Source organism: Streptopelia decaocto (assembly GCF_964273445.1).
Source record: "Streptopelia decaocto genome assembly, chromosome: 2".
NCBI classification, from domain to species: Eukaryota; Metazoa; Chordata; class Aves; order Columbiformes; family Columbidae; genus Streptopelia; species Streptopelia decaocto.
The window spans coordinates 1,458,373-1,483,675 of record NC_138655.1 but is presented as its reverse complement, the minus strand read 5'-3'; the positions used below and the strand labels follow the sequence as shown (position 1 = coordinate 1,483,675).

Sequence of the window (25,303 nt, the reverse complement as noted above, 5' to 3'; positions counted from 1 at the left end):
GTGAAAAGTTGGGAGCACAGGTGTGACGGAGGACCCACCTTAGGACGTGAGGGTGTATAGCCTGGAGAAAAGAAAAGTGAGGGGGGACCTTTTGTCTGTCTGCAACTGCCTGAAAGGAGGTTGTAGTGAGGAAGGGATTCAGCCTCTTTTCCAATGTACCAAGTGACAGGACAAGAGGAAATGGCCTCAAGTTGTGCCAGGAAAGGTTTAGATTGGATATTAGGCAAATTTTCTTCCCAGAAAAGGGTTGTCCACAGTAGAGGAGATAACAACCTGGAGCCCGTAGAGGACCCGACGCTGGAGCAGGTGGGTGCACGCACAGGAGGTGTGTCCCTTTAGGAAGCCTGTGTTGGATCACAGAATTGGCAGGACATCTGAAACCATGAGGAAAGTCTAAATACTAAATGATTCTGTGATTCTGCTCCTGGTAGAGCCGGAGAGTCATGGTGGGGAAGAAGGATGGTCAAGTGTGTGTTGGCATAGGGAGGTCTCACCAGAGGCATGTTGATGAGAGTATTCTTGTGTCAAAGTCTTTCTTTGATTCAGTGATGGGCTTGTATCATGTTGTGGAAGACCCCCAGATTCTCGTCTGTGTTTTTGCTGGTATAGGTGGTGACATATTTCCTGGGACAGGTCTTCTGGCCGTTTTCCCCCCTGTCCAGTTTGATTCTTGAGCCTGGCTTTGTGCTGGGTGAGGTTGGAAGAGCCTTGAGAGAAGAAAGTAAATTGAGACGTCTCAGGCTGGGATGCAAGAGACCTTTATTGAGGAAACAAAAGAGTGAAAAGGCAGGAGCACCAAGAACAAGGTAAGAAATATAATCTGCACGTAGGGCGACCATCAGCTGAGGTTGCTTCTGTGACATAGATCTTGCAAGAGCACTAAGATCTTCCTGGCTCCTTTAGAGGAAGAGCCATGGACAGCAGGTTCACGTGCCAAAAAGTGTCCAGAGCTGAGTCCACGAACCATGCCATAGCTTCAAAGCCGTGGATGGCGTATGTCAGGGTTGGTGGTGTGGGCCATTAGCAGATGTAGCCGCCCCTTCTGCCGCCGAAGCAGCCCAGGCCTCCGAAGCCACCCAGGCCGCCAAAGCCGTAGCCAAAGCTGCCGGAGTTGATGGCAACTCCCTGGGCGCCGAGTTCGTTGCCCACGGCAGCCGATGAGGAGGATCCAACGGCGGTGCTCTGGGGGTGGGAGGTGAGGATGGGTCCTGGCAGGGTGACCACCACGGTGGAAGGCTGGATGAGGACACGGGAGTCCTGGCACTGCAGGGAACAGGGCTCGTTGCAGCTGTTGGCCAGTGGGGTGGGTCCGCAGGGGCAGCAGGCGTTGTAGCAGGCCATGTGTGTGGTGTGGAGGGGCCCTGGAAGGGACGAGAGGCTGTTGAGGAAGCGCAGGGGTGTGGGGGTGCGAGGAGCAGTGTTGCAGGAGGGTGAGGGAGTGGGGAGGCTGGTGTGGGGCTGTGGGGAGCGTGGCAGTGGGGAGGCGTGAGGGCTGCTGAGGCTGGGGGCAGAGCGTGCTGGAAGAGAGGGGCCAGGCGGGGCAGGAGAAGGAGGGGAAGGGGGTTGAGGCTCACCTTGTTGAGCGCGGAGGGAGGAGAAGGCGTCAGGAGAGTGTGTGAGGGAGAGAGGCGCTGGGCCGGCTTTTATGCTGGTCCCCGAGGGGCGGGACAGCCTTTGCGCATGGCGACATTTTGCAGCCAGCAGCTGTTTGATGCCACAGCCTGGCCAGGAATGAAAAGGGTGTGTTTTCCTTCCAACAATGCTTGAATTTCTTGTTTTTGTCTTGAGGACTTTCCACCTGGCCCTGGTGGCAACTTTGAACTGCAAGCGTTAGAGGCCAACGACTTGGCATTGATGACGCGTGTCCGGGCGGGCAGAGGACACAGCCTAAAGCGTAGGAGAGGTTGGGTGTCGTCAGTGAGGTCATCCCAAGGCACTCTGTGGTTTGCGGTTGTGTTACAAAGATGGGGCACCGTTTCCTCCCATTTCTGGCAGACTAGTGTGAGTTTGGATCTGTGCCGGCTGTTAGTGGCTGTGCCTTCTATGGTGTTTCTTTGGCTTCTGCATTGGTGTCCTCTTGCTAAGCTTGTGTTTAGGCCTGACTTTTCCTCTTGAGTGTTCTCTGTGGGTGTTTTAGTGCTTTTTTGCATGTAAGCTTTTAGCTGCATATACTTAATTTACACGGAAAGATTTTGGTAGTGAGGGAGCTACAGTGGTACTTCTCTGAGAAGTTTCCAGAAGCTTCCAGCTTGTTCAGTAGTGCCAGTGCCACCTGCTTTCCAGAGGGACTTTTTGCTGGCCATTTCAGAGCTAATCAGCCATGGTGGTGTTACCCCTATGAGAATTTATTTAAGAAGTGGAAGAAATAGTGACCGTATGACTTGAAGAAAGAAATAGGAATGTATGAGTCTAGAGACTCCAAGGTCAGAGAAGAAAGAGGGGCAGGAGGTGCCCCAGGCACCAGAGCAGAGATTCCCCTGCCTCCATGTTGATCCCCTCTCAGGCTATGGAGGACCTGATGCTGGAAAAGTTAGATGTGTCTTTTTGTCCGTGACAGTAATTGCTGAATGATCTTCTTGTTCTTGACTCAGGAGCCCTTTCTCATACTTTCTTTTTGCATCCAATTGAGGAGAGGGAGTGATAGAGCAGCTTGGTGGGCACCTGCCATCCAGCCAAAGTCAACCCAGCCCAGAGCCCCATCTTGCCAGCAGAGCAGGGTCACAGGCTTGTTCCTGCTCCTGGTCCTCAGTGCCCCAGGGAGCCTACATTGAGGGGGACAATGACCTCACTAAGGAGCTCTCTGTGAGACCTCAGAGCACAGGAACAGTTGCTTGGGGTCCCCTGCAGCTTGGACCCTGCAGCAGGGAGGCTGGTGGTGCAGAGACTCCCTGCATGCGTCACTGTGGGGCTCTGTAGTGAAGAGTGGATGGTGTCCTGGGGATCTCCCTCGCCAAGGGATCAGTTGAAGACCCCACAGCAAGGTGAGACCATGCTCTTGTATGGTGTGCTTAGAAGGTGCATTGTACAGAAAGGGCCCCAAGTATTTGCAGCCCTGGAAGGCTGGTCTGGTCTTTGGAGCTGTGCCAGGCATGACAGCTGCTGCCTCTATCGTGTTCACTGACTCCCCGCCTTGCTGCCATCTTACTAAGCCTGTCTTTAGCTCTGGCCTTTCCCCTGAAGTGTGCTTTGTGGGTGTCTTGTTACCCTCTTGGTTTTAAGCTTGTAGCTGGGTGTATTGGGTTTCTATGGCGAGGTTTTGGTAGCAGAAAAGCTTCAGGTCTGTCTTCTGTGAGAAGGTACCAGAAGATTCCGCCATCTGTGATGGGAGAGTCTCCATTTGCCGAAAGACGAACCGTTGGGGTAGAACACTGGCCTGGCCTTAGCAGGGAGGTTTGGCTGCAACTCATAAGAAAAAAGAGAGTTTGTGCCGTTTGCACCCAAACATCAGTGACTCAGCCGGAACACAAGAATGTTGAGAGGTTATGCAGGGGGAAACCTAGAAGCGCCAAAGCCCAACTAGAACTTCATCTGGCTACTGCTGCACAAAGTAATAAAAACCATTTCTATACATACATTAGCAAGAAAAGGAGAGCTAAGGGGAATCTCCAAGGTTTACTGGCAGCAGTTGTCTGCACAGTTAAAGTGGATGAGGAAAAAGCCTAAATGCCTTCTTTACCTCAGTCTTTCATCATAAGACTAGTTGTTCTCTGGGAGCCCAGGCACCTGAGCTGCAAGACAGGGATGGCAGTGGAATGAAACCCCCAGAATCCAATGGGAAATGGTTGGTGACCTGCTACACCAGTTAGACATATACAAGATAATGGGGCCAGATGGGTCCTAGCCGGGAGCTGTGAGTGAGCTCTGGACGTGCTCCCTAAACCACTTTCCGTCTTTTCTCAGCAGTCCTGGCTCACCAGGGAAGTCTCAGTTGACTGGAGCTTGGGAATGTGATGCTTATCTACAAGAAAGTCTGGAAGGAGGATCTAGGAAACTACAGCTCTGTCAATTTGACCTTGGTGCCATGGAAGGTCATGGAGCAGATCATGCTGAGTGCCATCACCTTCCATGTACAGGACAAGCAAGCAGGTGATCAGGCCCTGTCAGTATGTGTTTATGAAAGACAGGTCCTGCCTGACTAACCTGATCTCCTTCTATGACAAGGGGACCCGCTTAGTGGATGATGGAATGGCTGTGGATTGTGTCTACCAAGACTTTAGTAAGGCCTTTGACACTATTTCCTCCAAAGAAAGTGGCTGCTCATGGCTTGCACGATCATCCTCTACTCGGGCTAAACCACTGGCTGGATGGCTGAGCCTGAAGAGTTGTGGAGACTGGAGTTAAATCCAGTCGGCAGCTGGTCACAAGGGGTGTTCACCAGGGCTCACTACTTGGGCCATTTCTGTTGAATATCTTTCTCCATGACCTGGATGAGGGGATCTATCAGGTGTGCCCTTTTTTCAGACTCCACTAAGTGAGGTGGGAGTGTTGATCTGCTGGAGGGTAGGAAGGCTCTACAGAGGCCCCTGGACAGGCTGGATGAATGCGTCGAGACCAATTGCATGAGTCTCAACAAGGCCAAGTTCTGGGCCCTGCACTTGGGTCACCACAACCCCGTGAACGCTACAGGCTTGGGAAAGAGTGGCTGGAAAGCTGCCTGGCTGTGGTTTGTGGATGCGTTGTGAAGAGGGGGCCCCATTTCCTCGCTGTCCTGGCAGCCTGGTCGTGGCTTTGTTCTCAGGCATGAGGGCTTCTGGTTGTACCGTAGTCAGTCCCTCCCTGCCTGTCAGCTTGCTATGCCTGTCTTTAGGCCTGGCCTTTCATGTTGGGTGTGCTCTGTGGGTGTCTTGGTGAGCCTGTGTTTTGGAACATTGTAGCTTACTGTGGTGGGTTTCCATGGCAAGGTTTCAGCGTCCAAGGGACTACGCGCTTGGCTTCTGTGAGGTTCCAGAAGCTTCCTGCGTGTTAGATAGAGAGTCTCCATGTGCCAAAAGATGAGCCAGTGGGGAATATGACGGGCTGGGCTGTACAGAGAACTTTGGCTGACAACCAGAAAATACAAAATACTTTATGAGCTTTGAAAGAAGGCGCAGGCTGCTCAGGAGGACCAAAGGATGTTGTGAGGATATTTATCGAGAAAACTGTAAATGCCGAAGCCCAGCTAGAATCTAGTCTCTTTAGTAACGTAAAAGACAATAAATACAGTTGGTACACATAAATTAGAACCAAAAGGCAGGCTAAACAGAATCTCCTTTCTTTAGTGGAAGTAGGGGGAAACAGTATTACAAAGGATGAGGAAAATGTCTTACTGCCTTCTTTGCCTCAGTCTTTAATTGTAAAAGGAGTTGCTCTCCAGTTACGCAGCTCTGTGGGGTGGAAGACAGGGATGGGGAGCTGAACAAAGCTCCAGGAATCTAAGGGAAATAGTTGGAGGTTTAGATTGGATATGAAGAAAAATGTCTCCCAGAAAGGGTTGTTAAGCATTGGAAGAGGGTGCTCAGGGAAGTGGTGAAGTCACCATCCCTGGAGGTAATTAAAAGACGTGTAGATGAGACACGATGACAGGAGACAAGGCAGCATAGGTAGAAGTCATCAGCGTGTCGAAATACTCAAGTGAAAGGGAACAAGAACAAGTGAATGTGACTCTTGTCATTGGTGCCCACGGCCAGGCCAAGGAAGAATGGAGAAAGCAGAGAAGCTGTGCTGTTTCCTTGGAGGGGAAGGCAATGATTTTTCAGTGAGAGGGTAGTCAAACAGTGGAACTAGTTGCATAGTCAGATAGTGAAGCCTCCATCTTTGGAGATACTCAGCACCTCATTGGACGTTGCATGGACGGCCTCATCGAGCTGACCATGCTTGAGCAGGTTGGTTTGAAGGAGATGATCTCCAGAGGTTCCTTGTGCACTCAATGATTCTGTTTGCTGTGATGGACAGCAAGTGGTGCTGAGGAATTGATTTGGAGAAGTGGGTGGTGCCACGGGGAGCTTGGGTGAGAGGCCACGTTAGAAGTGCATGACAGTTTCGAAGCCTTTTTCTTGAGTAAGTGAAGCGCTTGTGTGACAGACTGGAAGGCCACCAAATGCACGTGGGTGGTGTTCCTGAAGACTTACTTGCTAAGAGAAGTCTGGTGGCCATTTTCCACCCACCAGCATGATGGCCCCTTGAGCCCTGTTTTGTTGCTCAGTCAGATTGGATGAACCATGGCAGAAGAAAGCAAGAGGAGGCATCTCAGTTGGAGTGCAAGAGAACTTTATTGGGGACCAAAAAGAGTGCAAAGGTAGGAGTACCAAGTGGAAAAGAGAAAGACTGAGGTACAAAGAAAGAGGTGGGAGAAGAGGACAAGGTCCTTTGGCAAGGAATGAAGGCAGCCCAGGCTGGCCCCTTCCTTGCTTCTGTGCTTGCTGCCCGGAGAAGAGGAGCCATGGACAGCAGGTCAATGTGCCTACAAGGGTGCAGAGGTGTGTGTCCTCAATCCATGCCGTTGCTCGCAGGCTGTGTGTGGTTGGTGTCACGGGTGTTGGCAAGGGCCCTTAGCAGATGTAGCGGCCCCTTCTGCCACCGAAGCAGCCCAGGCCTCCAAACCCACCCAGGCCTCCGAAGCCGTAGCCAAAGCTGCCAGAGTTGACGGCAACTCCCTGGGCGCCGAGTTCGTTGCCCACGGCAGCCGATGCGGAGGATCCGACGGCGGTGCTCTGGGGGTGGGAGGTGAGGATGGGTCCTGGCAGGGTGACCACCACGGCGGGAGGCTGGATGACGACGCGGGAGTCCTCGCACTGCAGGGAACAGGGCTCGTTGCAGCTGTTGGCCAGCGGGGTGGGTCCGCAGGAGCCGCAGGCGTTGTAGCAGGCCATGTGTGTGGTGTGGAGGGGCCCTGGAAGGGACGAGAGGCTGTTGAGCAAGCGCAGGGGTGTGGGGGTGCGAGGAGCGGTGTTGCAGGAGGGTGAGGGAGTGGGGAGGCTGGTGTGGGGCTGTGGGGAGCGTGGCGGTGGGGAGGCGTGAGGGCTGCTGAGGCTGGGGGCAGAGCGTGCTGGAAGAGAGGGGCCAGGCGGGGCAGGAGAAGGAGGGGAAGGGGGTTGAGGCTCACCTTGTTGAGCGCGGAGGGAGGAGAAGGCGTCAGGAGAGTGTGTGAGGGAGAGAGGCGCTGGGCCGGCTTTTATGCTGGTCCCCGAGGGGCGGGACAGCCTTTGCGCATGGCGACATTGTGCAGCCAGCAGCTGTTTGATGCCACAGCCTGGCCAGGAATGAGGAGGGTGTGTTTTCCTTCCTGCAATAGTTCAGTTTCTTGTTCTTGTCTTGAGGACGTGTCCACTTGGCCCTGGCAGCAGCTTTGAAGTCCGTGAATTAGAGGCCATAAGCTTGACGTTGATTGCGCATGTCAGGGTGGACAGAGGACGCGGCCAAAGCGTAGGAGAGGTGGGGTGTCGTCAGTGAGGTCATCCCAAGGCATCCATGTGGTTTGCGGGTGCTTTGTGAAGAGGGACCCCTTTCCTCACAGACCTTGCAGGCCGGTCTGGGCTTTGGAGCTGATCCAGGCTTGAAAAATTGCCTCTGGAAGGTGTTTCATCCCAGCCTTCTTTGCTTCCATCTCACTAAGCCTTTCCTTCCACGCTTCTTGTGCTCTGTGGGTGTCTTGGTGTGTGTTTTCCTCATGAGCTGGGTGTGCAGGGTTCATGTGTCAAGGTTTTAGCAGGGAAGGAGCTACACAGTTGGAAGCTGTGACGAGGTTCCAGAAGGCTTCTTATGTTAAATACACAGTGTCTGTGTGTAGCAGACGAGCTGGCAGGGTAGAAGACCAGCCTGGCTGAAGGGAGAGGTTTGGTTGGAACTCAGGATACAAACAAGAGAAAGGCAGGAATTCTGGAAGAAGGTGCAGGGTACTCAGGCGCTTTGCAAGGATATTGAGAGGTTATGCAGGCAGCACATTAGAATTGCCAAAGCCCATCTAGATGTTGATCTGCCACTTTTGTAAAACACATTAAAAATGTTCCTGTACATACATGATCAGCAACAGAGGGCTAAGGAGAATTTCCCTCATTTATTTGCCGCAGGAAGAAAACACAGAGACAAAAGATGAGGAGAATGCTTAGTGCCCTCATTGCCTCAGTCTTTAATTGCAAAACCTGTTGTTCTCTGAAGGGATTGATGACAAAGTCTTGTGGTGCAGGTGAGCCAAAAGAGTCTTTATTTAGGCAAGGCGCTTACACATATAGCAAGTCGCTGTTGTACACGCGTTTATCTTTCTGTGTTAATTGGCTTACGCTAGATGTTCACGCGCTTCAAATTATCATGTGATTGGTTTACTTCATCTTGCAGGCACTCTGGCAATTTGGCTAACACATTGTAAATGTTTTTTCGTGTACAAAAACATTCTGGTTCCTCATTCCATTTTGGTCAAGGTCGTTCCAGTAACTCAAGGTGACTGTCTGTAAGACCTTCCACAGTTCTCTGGCTGCTCAGCCCCCTGAGCTGGAAGACAGGGATGAGGAGCAGAATGAAGCACCAGAATCCAAGGGGAAATGGTTGGTGAAATGCTACACCAGTTGGACATGGGACCAGATGGTATCCAGCCAAGGGTATTGAGGGACCTGGTGGACGTGCTTCACCAAGCCACTTGGCATCATTTCTCAGCAGTCCCGGCTCACCAGAGAAGTCTCAGTTGACTGGAGGATGGCAAATGTGAGGAATTTCTGCAAGAAGGGCTGGAAGAATTATGTGAGAATCTTCAGCCCTTTCAGTCTGAGCTTGTTGCCAGGGAAGGTCATGGAGCAGATCATGCTGAGTGTTCTCATGCCGCACGTACAGGCCAACCCAGGAGGTGATCAGGCCCAGTCTGCGTATGGTTATGAAAGGCAGGTCCTGCCTGACTAACCTGATCTCTTCTATGACAAGAAGACCCGCTTGGTGGGTGAGGGAATTGCTGTGAATTATATCTACCAAGACTTTAGTAACGCCTTTGATACTGGTTCTCTCAGAGAAAGTGGATGCTCACGGCTTGGACAGCCTTAGTCTTTGATGGCTGAAAAATTAGCTGGATGGCTGGGCCCAAAGGTTTATGGGGACTGGAGTAAAATCCAGTTGGTGGGGACTCACAAGGGGTATTCCCCAGGGCTCAGTCCATGTGACAGTTGTGTTTAATATCTTTCTTCTTGATCTGGATGAGGGAATTGAGTGCACCCTCAGTACATGTGCAGATGACATCAAGTTAGGCAGGAGCGTTGACCCACTTGGGACTATGAAGGCTCTACAGATGGCCCTGGGCAGCCTGGATCAATGGGCTGAGACCAGTTGCATGAGGTTCAACAAGGCTAAGTGTCAGGTCCTGCACTTGATTCACCACAACCCCATGAAGGCTCCAAGCTTGTGGAAGAGTGGCTGGAAAGCTGCCTGGCTGTGGTCAAGGACCAGGAGGTGTCGGTCGACAGTGGCTGAATATGAGCCAGTGTGTGTGGCCAAGACGGCCACCAGCGTCCTGGCTTGTGTCAGCTCTAGTGTGTCCAGCAGGAGCAGAACAGTGACCATCCCCTGTCCTTGGCACTGGCGAGGCCACACCTTGACTCATGGGTGCAGTTTTGGGCCACTGACAAAAAGAAAGATCTCCAGGTGCCTAAGCAATTTCAGAGAAGGGGAATGGAACTTGTGAAAAGTTGGGAGCACAGCTGTGATGGAGGACCCACCTAAGGACGTGAGGGCGTATAGCCTGGAGAAAAGAAAAGTGAGGGGGGACCTTTTGTCTGTCTGCAACTGCCTGAAAGGAGGTTGTAGTGAGGAAGGGATTCAGTCTCTTTTCCCAAGTACCAAGTGACAGGACAAGAGGACATGGCCTCAAGTTGTGCCAGGGGCGGTTTGGATTGGATATTAGGCAAATTTTCTTCCCAGAAAAGGGTTGTCCACAGTGGAGATGACCACCTGGAGCCCGTAGAGGACCCGACGCAGTAGCAGGTGAGTGCACCCACAGGAGGTGTGACCCTTTAGGAAGCCTGTGTTGGATCACAGAATTGGCAGGACCTCTGAAACCATGAAGAAAGTCTAAATACTAAATGATTCTGTGATTCTGCTCCTGGTAGAGCCGGAGAGTCATGGTGGGGAAGAAGGATGGTCAAGTGTGTGTTGGCATAGGGAGGTCTCACCAGAGGCATGTTGATGAGAGTATTCTTGTGTCAAAGTCTTTCTTTGATTCAGTGATGGGCTTGTATCATGTTGTGGAAGACCCCCAGATTCTCGTCTGTGTTTTTGCTGGTATAGGTGGTGACATATTTCCTGGGACAGGTCTTGTGGCCGTTTTCCCCCCTGTCCAGTTTGATTCTTGAGCCTGGCTTTGTGCTGGGTGAGGTTGGAAGAGCCTTGAGAGAAGAAAGTAAAGCGAGATGTCTCAGGCTGGGATGCAAGAGACCTTTATTGAGGAAACAAAAGAGTGAAAAGGCAGGAGCACCAAGAACAAGGTAAGAAATATAATCTGCACGTAGGGCAACCATCAGCTGAGGTTACTTCTGTGACATAGATCTTGCAAGAGCACTAAGATCTTCCTGGCTTTTTTAGAGGAAGAGCCATGGACAGCAGGTTCACGTGCCAAAAAGTGTCCAGAGCTGAGTCCATGAACCATGCCATAGCTTCAAAGCGGTGGTTGGCGTATGTCAGGGTTGGTGGTGTGGGCCATTAGCAGATATAGCCGCCCCTTCTGCTGCCAAAGCAGCCCAGGCCTCTGAAGCCACCCAGGCCGCCAAAGCCGTAGCCAAAGCTGCCGGAGTTGATGGCAACTCCCTGGGCGCCGAGTTCGTTGCCCACGGCAGCCGATGAGGAGGATCCGACGGCGGTGCTCTGGGGGTGGGAGGTGAGGATGGGTCCTGGCAGGGTGACCACCACGGTGGAAGGCTGGATGAGGACACGGGAGTCCTGGCACTGCAGGGAACAGGGCTCGTTGCAGCTGTTGGCCAGCGGGGTGGGTCCGCAGGGGCGGCAGACGTCGTAGCAGGCCATGTGTGTGGTGTGGAGGGGCCCTGGAAGGGACGAGAGGCTGTTGAGCAAGCGCAGGGGTGTGGGGGTGCGAGGAGCGGTGTTGCAGGAGGTGAGGGAGTGGGGAGGCTGGTGTGGGGCTGTGGGGAGCGTGGCGGTGGGGAGGCGTGAGGGCTGCTGAGGCTGGGGGCAGAGCGTGCTGGAAGAGAGGGGCCAGGCGGGGCAGGAGAAGGAGGGGAAGGGGGTTGAGGCTCACCTTGTTGAGCGCGGAGGGAGGAGAAGGCGTCAGGAGAGTGTGTGAGGGAGAGAGGCGCTGGGCCGGCTTTTATGCTGGTCCCCGAGGGGCGGGACAGCCTTTGCGCATGGCGGCATTTTGCATCCAGCAGCTGTTTGATGCCACAGCCTGGCCAGGAATGAGGAGGGTGTGTTTTCCTTCCAACAATGCTTCAATTTCTTGTTTTTGTCTTGAGGACTTTCCACTTGGCCCTGGTGGCAGCTTTGAACTGCAAGCATTAGAGGCCAATGACTTGGCATTGATGGCGTGTGTCCGGGCGGGCAGAGAACACGGCCTAAAGCGTAGGAGAGGTTGGGTGTCGTCAGTGAGGTCATCCCAAGGCACTCTGTGGTTTGCGGTTGTGTTACAAAGATGGGGCACCGTTTCCTCCCATTTCTGGCAGACTAGTGTGAGTTTGGATCTGTGCCGGCTGTTAGTGGCTGTGCCTTCTATGGTGTTTCTTTGGCTTCTGCATTGGTGTTGTCTTGCCAAGCTTGTGTTTAGGCCTGACTTTTCCTCTTGAGTGTTCTCTGTGGGTGTTTTAGTGCTTTTTTGCATGTAAGCTTTTAGCTGCATCTACTTAATTTACACGGAAAGATTTTGGTAGTAAGGGAGCTACAGTGGTACTTCTCTGAGAAGTTTCCAGAAGCTTCCAGCTTGTTCAGTAGTGCCAGTGCCACCTGCTTTCCAGAGGGACTTTTTGCTGGCCATTTCAGAGCTAATCAGCCATGGTGGTGTTACCCCTATGAGAATTTATTTAAGAAGTGGAAGAAAGAGTGACCGTATAACTTGAAGAAAGAAATAGGAATGTATGAGTCTAGAGACTCCAAGGTCAGAGAAGAAAGAGGGGCAGGAGGTGCCCCAGGCACCAGAGCAGAGATTCCCCTGCCTCCATGTTGATCCCCTCTCAGGCTGTGGAGGACCTGATGCTGGAAAAGTTAGATGTGTCTTTTTGTCCGTGACAGTAATTGCTGAATGATCTTGTTGTTCTTGACTCAGGAGCCCTATCTCATATTTTCTTTTTGCATCCAATTGAGGAGAGGGAGTGATAGAGCAGCTTGGTGGGCACCTGCCATCCAGCCAAAGTCAACCCAGCCGAGAGCCCCAACTTGCCAGCAGAACAGGGTCACAGGCTTGTTCCTGATCCTGGTCCTCAGTGCCCCAGGGAGCCTACATTGAGGGGGACAATGACCTCAATAAGGAGCTTTCTGTGAGACCTCAGAGCACAGGGATGGTTGCTTGGGGTCCCCTGCAGCTTGGACCCTGCAGCAGGGAGGCTGGTGGTGCAGAGACTCCCTGCATGCGTCACTGTGGGGCTCTGCAGGGAAGAGTGGATGGTGTCCTGGGGATCTCTCTCGCCAAGGGATCAGTTGAAGACCCCACAGCAAGGTGAGACCATGCTCTTGTATGGTGTGCTTAGAAGGTGCATTGTACAGAATGGGCCCCAAGTATTCGCAGCCCTGGAAGGCTGGTCTGGTCTTTGGAGCTGTGCCAGGCATGATAGCTGCTGCCTCTATCGTATTCACTGACTCCTCACCTTGCTGCCATCTTACTAAGCCTGTCTTTAGCTCTGGCCTTTCCCCTGAAGTGTGCTTTGTGGGTGTCTTGTTACCCTCTTGGTTTTAAGCTTGTAGCTGGGTGTATTTGGTTTCTATGGCGAGATTTTGGTAGCAGAAAAGCTTCAGGTTTGTCTTCTGTGAGAAGGTACCAGAAGATTCCGCCATCTGTGATGGGAGAGTCTCCATTTGCCAAAAGATGAACCGTAGGGGAAGAACTCTGGCCTGGCCTTAGCAGGGAGGTTTGGCTGCAACTCCTAAGAAAAAAGAGAGTTTGTGCCGTTTGCACCCAAACATCAGTGACTCAGCCGGAACACAAGAATGTTGAGAGGTTATGCAGGGGGAAAACTAGAAGCGCCAAAGCCCAACTAGAACTTCATCTGGCTACTGCTGTACAAAGTAATAAAAACCATTTCTATACATATATTAGCAAGAAAAGGAGAGCTAAGGGGAATCTCCAAGGTTTACTGGCGGCAGTTGTCTGCACAGTTGAAGTGTATGAGGAAAAAGCCTAAATGCCTTCTTTACCTCAGTCTTTCATCATAAGACTAGTTGTTCTCTGGCTGCCCAGGCACCTGAGCTGCAAAACAGGGATGGGCAGTGGAATGAAGCCCCCAGAATCCAATGGGAAATGGTTGGTGACCTGCTACACCAGTTAGACATATACAAGATAATGGGGCCAGATGGGTTCTAGCCAGGAGCTGTGACCGAGCTCTGGACGTGCTCCCTAAACCACTTTCCATCTTTTCTCAGCAGTCCTGGCTCACCAGGGAAGTCTCAGTTGACTGGAGGTTGGGAATGTGATGCTTATCTACAAGAAAGACTGGAAGGAGGATCTAGGAAACTACAGCTCTGTCAATTTGACCTTGGTGCCATGAAGGGTCATGGAGCAGATCATGCTGAGTGCCATTACATTCCACGTACAGGACAAGCAAGCAGGTGATCAGGCCCTGTCAGTATGTGTTTATGAAAGACAGGTCCTGCCTGACTAACCTGATCTCCTTCTATGACAAGGGGACCCGCTTAGTGGATGATGGAATGGCTGTGGATTTTGTCTACCAAGACTTTAGTAAGGCCTTTGACACTATTTCCTCCAAAGAAAGTGGCTGCTCATGGCTTGCACGATCATCCTCTCCTCAGGGAAAACCACTGGCTGGATAGCTGAGCCTGAAGAGTTGTGGAGAGTGGAGTTAAATCCAGTCGGCAGCTGGTCACAAGGGGTGTTCACCAGGGCTCACTACTTGGGCCATTTCTGTTGAATATCTTTCTCCATGACCTGGATGAGGGGATCTATCAGGTGTGCCCTTTTTTGCAGACTCCACTAAGTGAGGTGGGACTGTTGATCTGCTGGAGGATAGGAAGGCTCTACAGAGGCCCCTGGACAGGCTGGATGAATGGGTTGAGATCAATTGCATGAGATTCAACAAGGCCAAGTTCCAGGCCCTGCACTTGGGTCACCACAACCCCGTGAACGCTACAGGCTTGTGGAAGAGTGGCTGGAAAGCTGCCTGGCTGTGGTTTGTGGATGCGTTGTGAAGAGGGGGCCCCATTTCCTCGCTGCCCAGGCAGCCTGGTCGTGGCTTTGCAGTGTTCTCAGGCATGAGCACTCCTGGTTGTACCATAGTCACTCCCTCCCTGCCTGTCAGCTTGCTATGCCTGTCTTTAGGCCTGGCCTTTCATGTTGGGTGTGCTCTGTGGGTGTCTTGGTGAGCCTGTGTCTTGGAACATAGTAGCTTACTGTGGTGGGTTTCCATGGCAAGGTTTCAGCCCCCAAGGGACTACGCGCTTGGCTTCTGTGAGGTTCCAGAAGCTTCCTGCGTGTTAGACAGAGAGTCTCTATGTGCCAAAAAATGAGCCAGCGGGGAATATGACGGGCTGGGCTGTACAGAGAACTTTGGCTGACAACCAGAAAATACAAAATACTTTATGAGCTTTGAAAGAAGGGTCAGGCTGCTCAGGAGGACCAAAGGATGTTGTGAGGTTATTTATCGAGAAAACTGTAAATGCCAAAGCCCATCTAGAATCTAGTCTCTTTAGTGACGTAAAAGACAATAAATACAGTTGGTACACATAAATTAGAACCAAAAGGTAGGCTAAACAGAATCTCCTTTCTTTAGTGGAAGTAGGGGGAAACAGTATGACAAAGGATGAGGAAAATGCCTTAGTGCCTTATTTGCCTCAGTCTTTAATTGTAAAAGGAGTTGTACTCCAGTTACACAGCTCTGTGGGGTGGAAGACAGGGCTGGGGAGCCGAACAAAGCCCCAGGAATCTAAGGGAAATGGTTGGTGACCTGCCTCACCAGTTAGAAACACACAAGTCTATGGGGCCTGATGGGATCCACCCAAGTGTACAGAGGGAGCTGATAGAGGTGTTCACCAAGCCACTTTCCATCATTTATCAGCAGTTCTGACTCACCAGGGAGGTTCCCATTGACCGAACATTGGCAAATGTGAGACTTAAGAGAAGAAGGGCTGGAAGAAGGATCCAAGGAACTCCAGTCCTGTCAGTCTGACCTCAGTGCCAGGGAAGGTTATGGAAAAGATAAGCTGAGTGCCATCAGGCTGCATGCAGAGAACAAGCGGGAGATCAGGCCCAGTCAGCATGTGTTTATGAAAGACAAGTTGTGCCTGACTAACCTGATCTCCTGCCACGGCAAGATGACCTGCTTAGTGCATGAGGGAATGGCTGTCCAAGTTGCCTACCTGGACATTACACTGTTTCTCTTGGAGAAAGAGTCTTCTCATGGCTTATACAGGTGTACTCTTCACTGGCTGAAACACTGGCTGGATGGGTGGACCCGAAGAGTTGTGATGACTGGAGTTAAATGCAGTTGGTGACCGCTCACAAGAGGTGTTCCCCAGGGCTCAGTACTGGGGCCAGTTCTGTTTAATATCTTTGTCCATAATCTGGACAAGGGGATGGAGTGCACTCTCAGTACGTTTGCAGATGACATCAAGTTGGGCAGGAAGGTTGATTTGCTGGATAGTAAGAATTCTCTAGAGAAGGATCTGGGCAGGCTGGATCGATGATAAGATGGCAATTGTCTGAGGTTCAACAAGGCCAAGTGTCGGGTTCTGCACGTGTGTCACCACCACCCCAAGGAACACCAGAGGCTTGGTGGAAGACAGGCTGTAAAGCTGCCTGTTGGAAAAGGACCTGGGCTACTGGTGACCAGCTGGCAGAACATGAGCCAGCGTGTGGCCAGCATTCTGGCCTGTGTCATCACTAGTGTGGCCAGCAGGAGCAGGGCAGTGGCCATCCCCCTGTATTTGGTGCTGGTGAGGCTGCACCTAGAATCTGGCGTTCACTTTTGAGCCCATCATGACAAGAAAGACCTTCGAGGAGCTGGAGTGGGTTCAGAGAAGGGCAACGAATCTGGTGAAGGATCTGGAGCACAAGTGGGATGGGGAGAAGCTGAGGGATCTGGGGGTGTTTTGCCAGGAGAACAGGAGGCTGAAGAGAGATCTTCGTTCTCCCTGCAACTGCCTGAAAGGAGGATGTAGAGAGGAGGATGTTGTACTCTTCTCTCAAGTAGCAAAAACTAAGAGGTGAAGAAGTTGCTTCAAGTAGTGCCACTGGAGGTTTAGATTGGATATGAAGAAAAATGTCTCCCAGAAAGGGTTGTCGGGCATTGGAAGAAAGTGCTCAGGGAAGTGGTGAAGTCACCATCCCTGGAGGTAATTAAAAGACGTGTAGATGAGACACGATGACAGGAGACAAGGCAGCATAGGTAGAAGTCATCAGCATGTCAAAATACTCAAGTGAAAGGGAACAAGGACAAGTGAATGTGACTCTTGTCATTGGTGCCCACGGCCCGGCCAAGGAAGAATGGAGAAAGTAGAGAAGCTGTGCTGTTTCCTTGGAGGGGAAGGCAATGATTTTTCAGTGAGAGGGTGGTCAAACAGTGGAACTAGTTGCATAGTCAGATAGTGAAGCCTCCATCCTTGGAGATACTCAGCACCTCATTGGATGTTGCATGGATGGCCTCATCGAGCTGACCATGCTTGAGCAGGTTGGTTTGAAGGAGATGATCTCCAGAGGTTCCTTGTGCACCCAATGATTCTGTTTGCTGTGATGGACAGCGACTGGTGCTGAGGAAGTGATTTGGAGAAGTGGGTGGTGCCACGGGGAGCTTGGGTGAGAGGCCACGTTAGAAGTGCATGACAGTTTTGAAGCCTTTTTCTTGAGTAAGTGAAGGGCTTGTATGACAGACTGGAAGGCCACCAAATGCACGTGGGTGGTGTTCCTGACGACTTACTTGCTAAGAGAAGTCTGGTGGCCATTTTCCACCCACCAGCATGATGGCCCCTTGAGCCCTGTTTTGTTGCTCAGTCAGATTGCATGAACCATTGCAGAAGAAAGCAAGAGGAGGCATCTCAGTTGGAGTGCAAGAGAACTTTATTGGGGACCAAAAAGAGTGCAAAGGTAGGAGTACCAAGTGGAAAAGAGAAAGACTGAGGTACAAAGAAAGAGGTGGGAGAAGAGGACAAGGGCCTTTGGCAAGGAATGAAGGCAGCCCAGGCTGGCCCCTTCCTTGCTTCTGTGCTTGCTGCCCGGAGAGGAGGAGCCATGGACAGCAGGTCAATGTGCCTGCAAGGGCGCAGAGGTGTGTGTCCTCAATCCATGACGTTGCTCCCAGGCTGTGTGTGGTTGGTGTCACGGGTGTTGGCAAGGGCCCTTAGCAGATGTAGCGGCCCCTTCTGCCGCCAAAGCAGCCCAGGCCTCCAAAGCCATAGCCGTTGCCATAGCCGAAGGCGCCGGAGTTGATGGCAACTCCCTGGGCACCGAGTTCGTTGCCCACGGCAGCCGATGAGGAGGATCCGACGGCGGTGCTCTGGGGGTGGGAGGTGAGGATGGGTCCTGGCAGGGTGACCAGCACAGCGGGAGGCTGGATGACGACGCGGGAGGCCTGGCACTGCAGGGAACAGGGCTCGTTGCAGCTGTTGGCCAGCGGGGTGGGTCCGCAGGGGCGGCAGACGTCGTAGCAGGCCATGTGTGTGGTGTGGAGAGGCCCTGGAAGGGACAAGAGGCTGTTGAGCAAGCGCAGAGGGGTGAGGGTGCGAGGAGCGGTGTTGCAGGAGGGTGAGGGAGTGGGGAGGCTGGTGTGGGGCTGTGGGGAGCGTGGCGGTGGGGAGGCGTGAGGGCTGCTGAGGCTGGGGGCAGAGCGTGCTGGAAGAGAGGGGCCAGGCGGGGCAGGAGAAGGAGGGGAAGGGGGTTGAGGCTCACCTTGTTGAGCGCGGAGGGAGGAGAAGGCGTCAGGAGAAGAGTGTGAGGGAGAGAGGCGCTGGGCCGGCTTTTATGCTGGTCCCCGAGGGGCGGGACAGCATTTGCGCACGGTGGATTTTGCAGCCAGCAGCTTTTTGATGCCACAGGCTGGCCAGGAATTAGGAGGGTGTGTTTTCCTTTCCGCAACCCTCCAATTTCTTTCTTTTTTTCTTGAGGACGTGTCCACTTGGCCGTGGCGGCAGCTTTGAAGTGTGAGCATTAGAGGCTGAACAGTTGGCATTGATGGTGCGTGTTAGGTGGGCAGAGTATGAGGCCAAAGCGTAGGAGAGGTGGGGTGTCGTCAGTGAGCTCATCCCATGGCACTAGTGTGGTCTGCAGGTGCTTTGCGAGCAGGGGGCCGGATTTCCTTGTAGCTCCGTCAGGCTGGTCTGGGCTTTGGAGCTGTACCAGGCTCGAGGACCTGCCTCCTATATGGTGTTCGGTTTCTCTTTGCTAATATGTCCCTAAGCCTGTCTTTAGGCCTGGCTTCCTGATTGGGTTTACTTTGTGCATGCCTTCGTGCCCGTCCTTCTTTTAAGCTTGTAGCTGGGTGGATTCGTTATACTTCATAAAGTTTTGGAGGAAGGGAGCTGCAGGGGTGGTTTCTGAGATAAGGTTCCAGAACATTCTGTCACGTTTGAAAGAGAGTCTGCATGTGTGAAAATATGAAGCTGTGGGGAATAAGACCATCCTGACTAAACAGAGAACGTTAGCTGGATCTTGGGATAACAATGAGAGGTTATGACTTTTACAGGAAGGGGCAGGTAACTCAGGAGGACTACAGGGATGTCATGAGGTTATGAAAGGAGCAAATTAGAATTGCAGAAGCGCTACTACAACATAATCTGGGTACTGTTGCAAAATACAATAAAATGATTCTAGACATACATTATCAACAAAAGGAGGGCTAATGAGAATCTCCATCTTTTACTGGATGTGGGGGCAATTGCAGGGCAAATGATGAGGAAAATGCTTTAATTCTTTCTTCGCCTCAGTCTTTGTAATAAGACCAATTATTCTCTGGACACCAAGCCTCTGATGTAGAAGACAGGGAGCAGAACGAAGCCCCCAGAATCCAAGGGGAAATGGTTGGAAAACTCCTACAACAGTTGGACACAAATCTATGGGACCTGATGGGATCGAGCCAGGGGTACTGAGGGAGCTGGCGGAGGCGCTCATCAAGCCACTTTGCATCTGCAGTCCTGGCTCACCAAGGAGGTCCCACTTGGCTGGAGTTTGGCAAATGTGCTGCTTATATAAGAAGAAGGGACAGAAGGAGGAGCTGAGGATCTTCAGACCTGTCAGTCTGGCCTTGGTGCCAGGGAAGGTCATGGAGCAGATCATATTGAGTGACATCACACAGCATGTACGGGACAACCAGGCGATCAGGCCCAGTCAGGATGGGGTGATGAAAGACAGGTCCTGCTTGACCAACCTGATCTCCTTCTCTGACAAGGTGACCCTCTTAGAGGAGGAGGGAATGGCTGTGGTTGTTGTCTACCTAGACTTTATTAAAGCCTTTGACATAATTTCTTCTGCAGAAAGTGGCTGCTCATGGCAGACGGGTGTACTCTTTGCTGGCAAAAAACTGGCTGGATGGGTGGGCCCCAAACAGCTGTGGTGACTGGAGTTAAATCCAGTTGGTGGCTGCTCACAAGTGGTGTTCCCCAGGTCTCAGTACTGGGACCAGTTCTGTTTAATATCTTTCTCCATGATCTGGATCAAGTGCACTCTCAGTAAGTGTAGCCTGGAGAAAGGGAGGCCGAGGGGAGACTTTCTCGCTCTCTACAACTACCTGAAAGGAGCTTTGAGTGAGGTAGGCGTCAGTGTCTTTCCCAAGGAAGAAGCATCAGGACAAGAGAAAATAGCCTCAATCTGCACCAGGGGAGATTTACATTGGATATTAGGGAAATTTATTCACCTTAAGTTTTGTGAAGCACTGGAATGGACTGCCCAGGGTAGTGCTGGAGTCATCATCCCTGGAGGTTTTTAAAAGATGTGTAGATGTGGTGCTTGGGGACATGGTTTAGTGATGACCTTGGTATTGCTTGCTTAACACTTGGATTTGATGATCTTTAAGGTCTTTTGTACCGGAAACAATTATTTGATTGTATTCAGTGGCACCAGCCAGCTCCAACTGACTGGTTGCTGGTGAAACCTGAGCCAATCAGCAATGGTGGTAGCACAAATGTGTGAACATCTTTAAGAAAGAGAAAAAATGACTGCAAAATTCTAACCTGGAAGAGAGGGATATATGTGATAGAAAAATCTCTACAGTCAGCAAAGTATGTGAAGAAGGAGGTGCAGGATGTGCTCCTGGTGCTGGAGCAGAGATTCCCCTGCAGCCCATTGTGAACCCCACGCTGGAGCAGATTGTCCCACTGCAGCCTCTGGAGATCTCCCTGTCCTTACAAAGACTCAGGAGCCTTTCCTCAGATTTTCTCCCCTCATCCAGTTGAGGAGGGGGAGTGATAGAGCAGCTTGGTGGGCACCTGCCATCCAGCCAAGGTCAAGCCAGCCCAGAGCCCCATCTTGCCAGCAGAGCAGGGTCACGGGCTTGTTCCTGCTCCTGGTCCTCAGTGCCCCAGGCTGTGCCTCAGGGACCCCACACTGAGGAGGACGATGACCTCACAAAGGGGCTTTCTGTGTGACCTCAGAGCACAGGGACGGTTGCTTGGTGTCCCCTGCACTGGTGCTCCATGGACCCTGCAGCAGGGAGGCTGGTGCATGAGCATGTCAAAGCCATTGTTTGGGTGGAGTGAAGGGTTTGTGTGACAGACTGGAAGCCCAAGCGGTCATTGGGTTCTGCTCCTGAAGACATATATGCCAGGATAGCTCCTGTGGCCATTTTCCACCCACCGCCCTTAAGCCCTGTTTTGTTGCTCAGTCAGATTAGACAAACCATGGCAGAAGAAAGCAAGAGGAGGCGTCTCTGGCTGGGATGCAAGAGAACTTTATTGAGGACCAAAAAGAGTGCAAAAGTAGGAGTACAAAGTGGAAGAGAGCAACTCTGAGGTGCAAAGAGAGATGTGGGAGAAAAGAAGAAGGCTCTTTGGCCATGTCTCAAGGCACCCCAGGCTGGCCCCATCCCTGCTTCCATGCCTGATGCTGGGAGAGGAGGAGCGATGGACAGCAGGTCCATATGCCAGGAAGGACCTAGAGCTGCGTATTGTCAATCAGTGCCATGGCTTCCAGTGTGTGTGGTTGGCATCAGGGGTGGTGGCAAGGGCCCTTAGCAGATGTAGTGGCCCCTTCTGCCACCGAAGCAGCCCAGGCCTCCGAACCCACCCAGGCCTCCGAAGCCGTAGCCAAAGCTGCCAGAGTTGATGGCAACTCCCTGGGCGCCGAGTTCGTTGCCCACGGCAGCCGATGCGGAGGATCCGACTGCGGTGCTCTGGGGGTGGGAGGTGAGGATGGGTCCTGGCAGGGTGACCACCACAGCGGGAGGCTGGATGACGATGCGAGAGTCCTGGCACTGCAGGGAACAGGGCTCGTTGCAGCTGTTGGCCAGCGGGGTGGGTCCGCAGGGGCGGCAGACGTCGTAGCAGGCCATGTGTGTGGTGTGGAGGGGCCCTGGAAATGACAAGAGGCTGTTGAGCAAGTGCAGGGGTGTGGGGGTGCGAGGAGCGGTGTTGCAGGAGGGTGAGGGAGTGGGGAGGCTGGTGTGGGGCTGTGGGGAGCGTGGCGGTGGGGAGGCGTGAGGGCTGCTGAGGCTGGGGGCAGAGCGTGCTGGAAGAGAGGGGCCAGGCGGGGCAGGAGAAGGAGGGGAAGGGGGTTGAGGCTCACCTTGTTGAGCACGGAGGGAGGAGAAGGCGTCAGGAGAAGAGTGTGAGGGAGAGAGGCGCTGGGCCGGCTTTTATGCTGGTCCCCGAGGGGCGGGACAGCCTTTGCGCATGGCGACATTTTGCAGCCAGCAGCTGATTGATGCCACAGCCTGGCCAGGTATGAGGAGGGTGTGTTTTCCTTCCAACAATGCTTGAATTTCTTGTTTTTGTCTTGAGGACTTTCCACCTGGCCCTGGTGGCAGCTTTGAACTGCAAGCGTTAGAGGCCAACGACTTGGCATTGATGACGCGTGTCCAGGCGGGCAGAGGACACAGCCTAAAGCGTAGGAGAGGTTGGGTGTCGTCAGTGAGGTCATCCCAAGGCACTCTGTGGTTTGCGGTTGTGTTACAAAGATGGGGCACCGTTTCCTCCCATTTCTGGCAGACTAGTGTGAGTTTGGATCTGTGCCGGCTGTTAGTGGCTGTGCCTTCTATGGTGTTTCTTTGGCTTCTGCATTGGTGTCCTCTTGCTAAGCTTGTGTTTAGGCCTGACTTTTCCTCTTGAGTGTTCTTTGTGGGTGTTTTAGTGCTTTTTTGCATGTAAGCTTTTAGCTGCATATACTTAATTTACACGGAAAGATTTTGGTAGTGAGGGAGCTACAGTGGTACTTCTCTGAGAAGTTTCCAGAAGCTTCCAGCTTGTTCAGTAGTGCCAGTGCCACCTGCTTTCCAGAGGGACTTTTTGCTGGCCATTTCAGAGCTAATCAGCCATGGTGGTGTTACCCCTATGAGAATTTATTTAAGAAGTGGAAGAAAGAGTGACCGTATAACTTGAAGAAAGAAATGGGAATGTATGAGTCTAGAGACTCCAAGGTCAGAGAAGAAAGAGGGGCAGGAGGTGCCCCAGGCACCAGAGCAGAGATTCCCCTGCCTCCATGTTGATCCCCTTCAGGCTGTGAAGGACCTGATGCTGGAAAAGTTAAGATGTGTCTTTTTTGCCCATGACAGTAATTGCTGAGTGATCTCCTTGTCCTTGACTCAGGAGCCCTATCTCATATTTTCTTTTTGCATCCAATTGAGGAGAGGGGTGATAGAGCAGCTTGGTGGGCACCTGCCATCCAGCCAAAGTCAACCCAGCCCAGAGCCCCATCTTGCCAGCAGAGCGTGGTCACGGGCTTGTTCCTGCTCCTGGTCCTCAGGGCCCCAGGGAGCCTACATTGAGGGGGACAATGACCTCAATAAGGAGCTTTCTGTGAGACCTCAGAGCACAGGGACGGTTGCTTGGGGTTGCCTGCAGCTTGGACCCCGCAGCTTCGAGGCTGGTGGTGCAGAGACTCCCTGCATGCGTCACTGTGGGGCTCTGCAGGGAAGAGTGGATGGTGTCCTTGGGATCTCCCTCGCCAAGGGATCAGTTGAAGACCCCACAGCAAGGTGAGACCATGCTCTTGTATGGTGTGCTTAGAAGGTGCATTGTAAAGAAGGGGCCCCGAGTATTCACAGCCCTGGAAGGCTGGTCTGGTCTTTGGCGCTGTTCCAGACATTGACAGCTGCTGCCTCTATCACGTTCACTGACTGCCCGCCTTGCTGCCATCTTACTAAGCCTGTCTTTAGCTCTGGCCTCTCCCCTGAAGTGTGCTTTGTGGGTGTCTTGTTACCCTCTCAGTTTTAAGCTTGTAGCTGGGTGTATTTGGTTTCTATGGCGAGGTTTTGGTAGCAGAAAAGCTTCAGGTTTGTCTTCTGTGAGAAGGTACCATAAGATTCCGCCATCTGTGATGGGAGAGTCCCCATTTGCCGAAAGATGAACCATCAGGGAAGGAGACTGGCCTGGCCTTAGCAGGGAGGTTTGGCTGCAACTCATAAGAAAAAAGAGAGTTTGTGCTCTTTGCAACCAAAAACTAGTGACTCAGCCGGAACACAAGAATGTTGAGAGGTTATGCAGGGGGAAAACTAGAAGCACCAAAGCCCAACTAGAACTTCATCTGGCTACTGCCGTACAAAGTAATAAAAACCATTTCTATACATACATTAGCAAGAAAAGGAGAGCTAAGGGGAATCTCCAAGGTTTACTGGCGGCAGTTGTCTGCACAGTTAAAGTGGATGAGGAAAAAGCCTAAATGCCTTCTTTACCTCAGTCTTTCATCATAAGACTAGTTGTTCTCTGGCTGCCCAGGCACCTGAGCTGCAAGACAGGGATGGGCAGTGGAATGAAGCCCCCAGAATCCAATTGGAAATGGTTGGTGACCTGCTACACCAGTTAGACATATACAAGATAATGGGGCCAGATGGGTTCCTGCCAGGAGCTGTGAGCGAGCTCTGGATGTGCTCCCTAAACCACTTTCCATCTTTTCTCAGCAGTCCTGGCTCACCAGGGAAGTCTCAGTTGACTGGAGCTTGGGAATGTGATGCTTATCTACAAGAAAGTCTGGAAGGAGGATCTAGGAAACTACAGCTCTGTCAATTTGACCTTGGTGCCATGGAAGGTCATGGAGCAGATCATGCTGAGTGCCATCATCTTCCATGTACAGGACAAGCAAGCAGGTGATCAGGCCCTGTCAGTATGTGTTTATGAAAGACAGGTCCTGCCTGACTAACCTGATCTCCTTCTATGACAAGGGGACCCGCTTAGTGGATGATGGAATGGCTGTGGATTGTGTCTACCAAGACTTTAGTAAGGCCTTTGACACTATTTCCTCCAAAAAAAGTGGCTGCTCATGGCTTGCACGATCATCCTCTACTCGGGCTAAACCACTGGCTGGATGGCTGAGCCTGAAGAGTTGTGGAGAGTGGAGTTAAATCCAGTCGGCAGCTGGTCACAAGGGGTGTTCACCAGGGCTACCTACTTGGGCCATTTCTGTTGAATATCTTTCTCCATGACCTGGATGAGGGGATCTATCAGGTGTGCCCTTTTTTGCAGACTCCACTAAGTGAGGTGGGAGTGTTGATCTGCTGGAGGGTAGGAAGGCTCTACAGAGGCCCCTGGACAGGCTGGATGAATGCGTCGAGACCAATTGCATGAGTCTCAACAAGGCCAAGTTCTGGGCCCTGCACTTGGGTCACCACAACCCCGTGAACGCTACAGGCTTGGGGAAGAGTGGCTGGAAAGCTGCCTGGCTGTGGTTTGTGGATGCGTTGTGAAGAGGGGGCCCCATTTCCTCGCTGCCCAGGCAGCCTGGTCGTGGCTTTGCAGTGTTCTCAGGCATGAGGGCTCCTGGTTGTACCGTAGTCACTCCCTCCCTGCCTGTCAGCTTGCTATGCCTGTCTTTAGGCCTGGCCTTTCATGTTGGGTGTGCTCTGTGGGTGTCTTGGTGAGCCTGTGTCTTGGAACATTGTAGCTTACTGTGGTGGGTTTCCATGGCAAGGTTTCAGCCCCCAAGGGACTACACGCTTGGCTTCTGTGAGGTTCCAGAAGCTTCCTGCGTGTTAGATGGAGAGTCTCCATGTGCCAAAAGATGAGCCAGTGGGGAATATGACGGGCTGGGCTGTACAGAGAACTTTGG

The 25,303-nt window shown here is 52.3% G+C and overlaps 5 protein-coding genes across 5 annotated transcripts; all 5 read right to left on the bottom strand.

The window, feature by feature from the left end:
* Positions 1-1,020: 1,020 nt before the first annotated feature.
* On the bottom strand, positions 1,021-1,341 carry LOC309436218 (feather beta keratin-like; the record flags this gene model as incomplete). The annotated part of the gene is made up of 1 exon (XM_082045204.1): positions 1,021-1,341. The coding sequence occupies one exon, from the start codon at positions 1,339-1,341 to the stop codon at positions 1,021-1,023; it is 321 nt and encodes a 106-aa protein (XP_081901330.1).
* Positions 1,342-6,527: 5,186 nt separating this feature from the next.
* Positions 6,528-6,848, bottom strand: LOC309436777 (feather keratin-like; the record flags this gene model as incomplete). Its single annotated transcript, XM_082046260.1, has 1 exon — positions 6,528-6,848. The coding sequence occupies one exon, from the start codon at positions 6,846-6,848 to the stop codon at positions 6,528-6,530; it is 321 nt and encodes a 106-aa protein (XP_081902386.1).
* Positions 6,849-10,650: 3,802 nt separating this feature from the next.
* Positions 10,651-10,971, bottom strand: LOC309435511 (feather beta keratin-like; the record flags this gene model as incomplete). Its single annotated transcript, XM_082043785.1, has 1 exon — positions 10,651-10,971. The coding sequence occupies one exon, from the start codon at positions 10,969-10,971 to the stop codon at positions 10,651-10,653; it is 321 nt and encodes a 106-aa protein (XP_081899911.1).
* A 6,485-nt stretch (positions 10,972-17,456) lies between these two features.
* Positions 17,457-17,771, bottom strand: LOC309436254 (feather keratin-like; the record flags this gene model as incomplete). Its single annotated transcript, XM_082045281.1, has 1 exon — positions 17,457-17,771. The coding sequence occupies one exon, from the start codon at positions 17,769-17,771 to the stop codon at positions 17,457-17,459; it is 315 nt and encodes a 104-aa protein (XP_081901407.1).
* A 3,504-nt stretch (positions 17,772-21,275) lies between these two features.
* On the bottom strand, positions 21,276-21,596 carry LOC309436548 (feather beta keratin-like; the record flags this gene model as incomplete). The annotated part of the gene is made up of 1 exon (XM_082045804.1): positions 21,276-21,596. One exon carries the CDS (start codon positions 21,594-21,596, stop codon positions 21,276-21,278), a length of 321 nt encoding a protein of 106 aa, XP_081901930.1.
* Between the last annotated feature and the right edge of the window lie 3,707 nt (positions 21,597-25,303).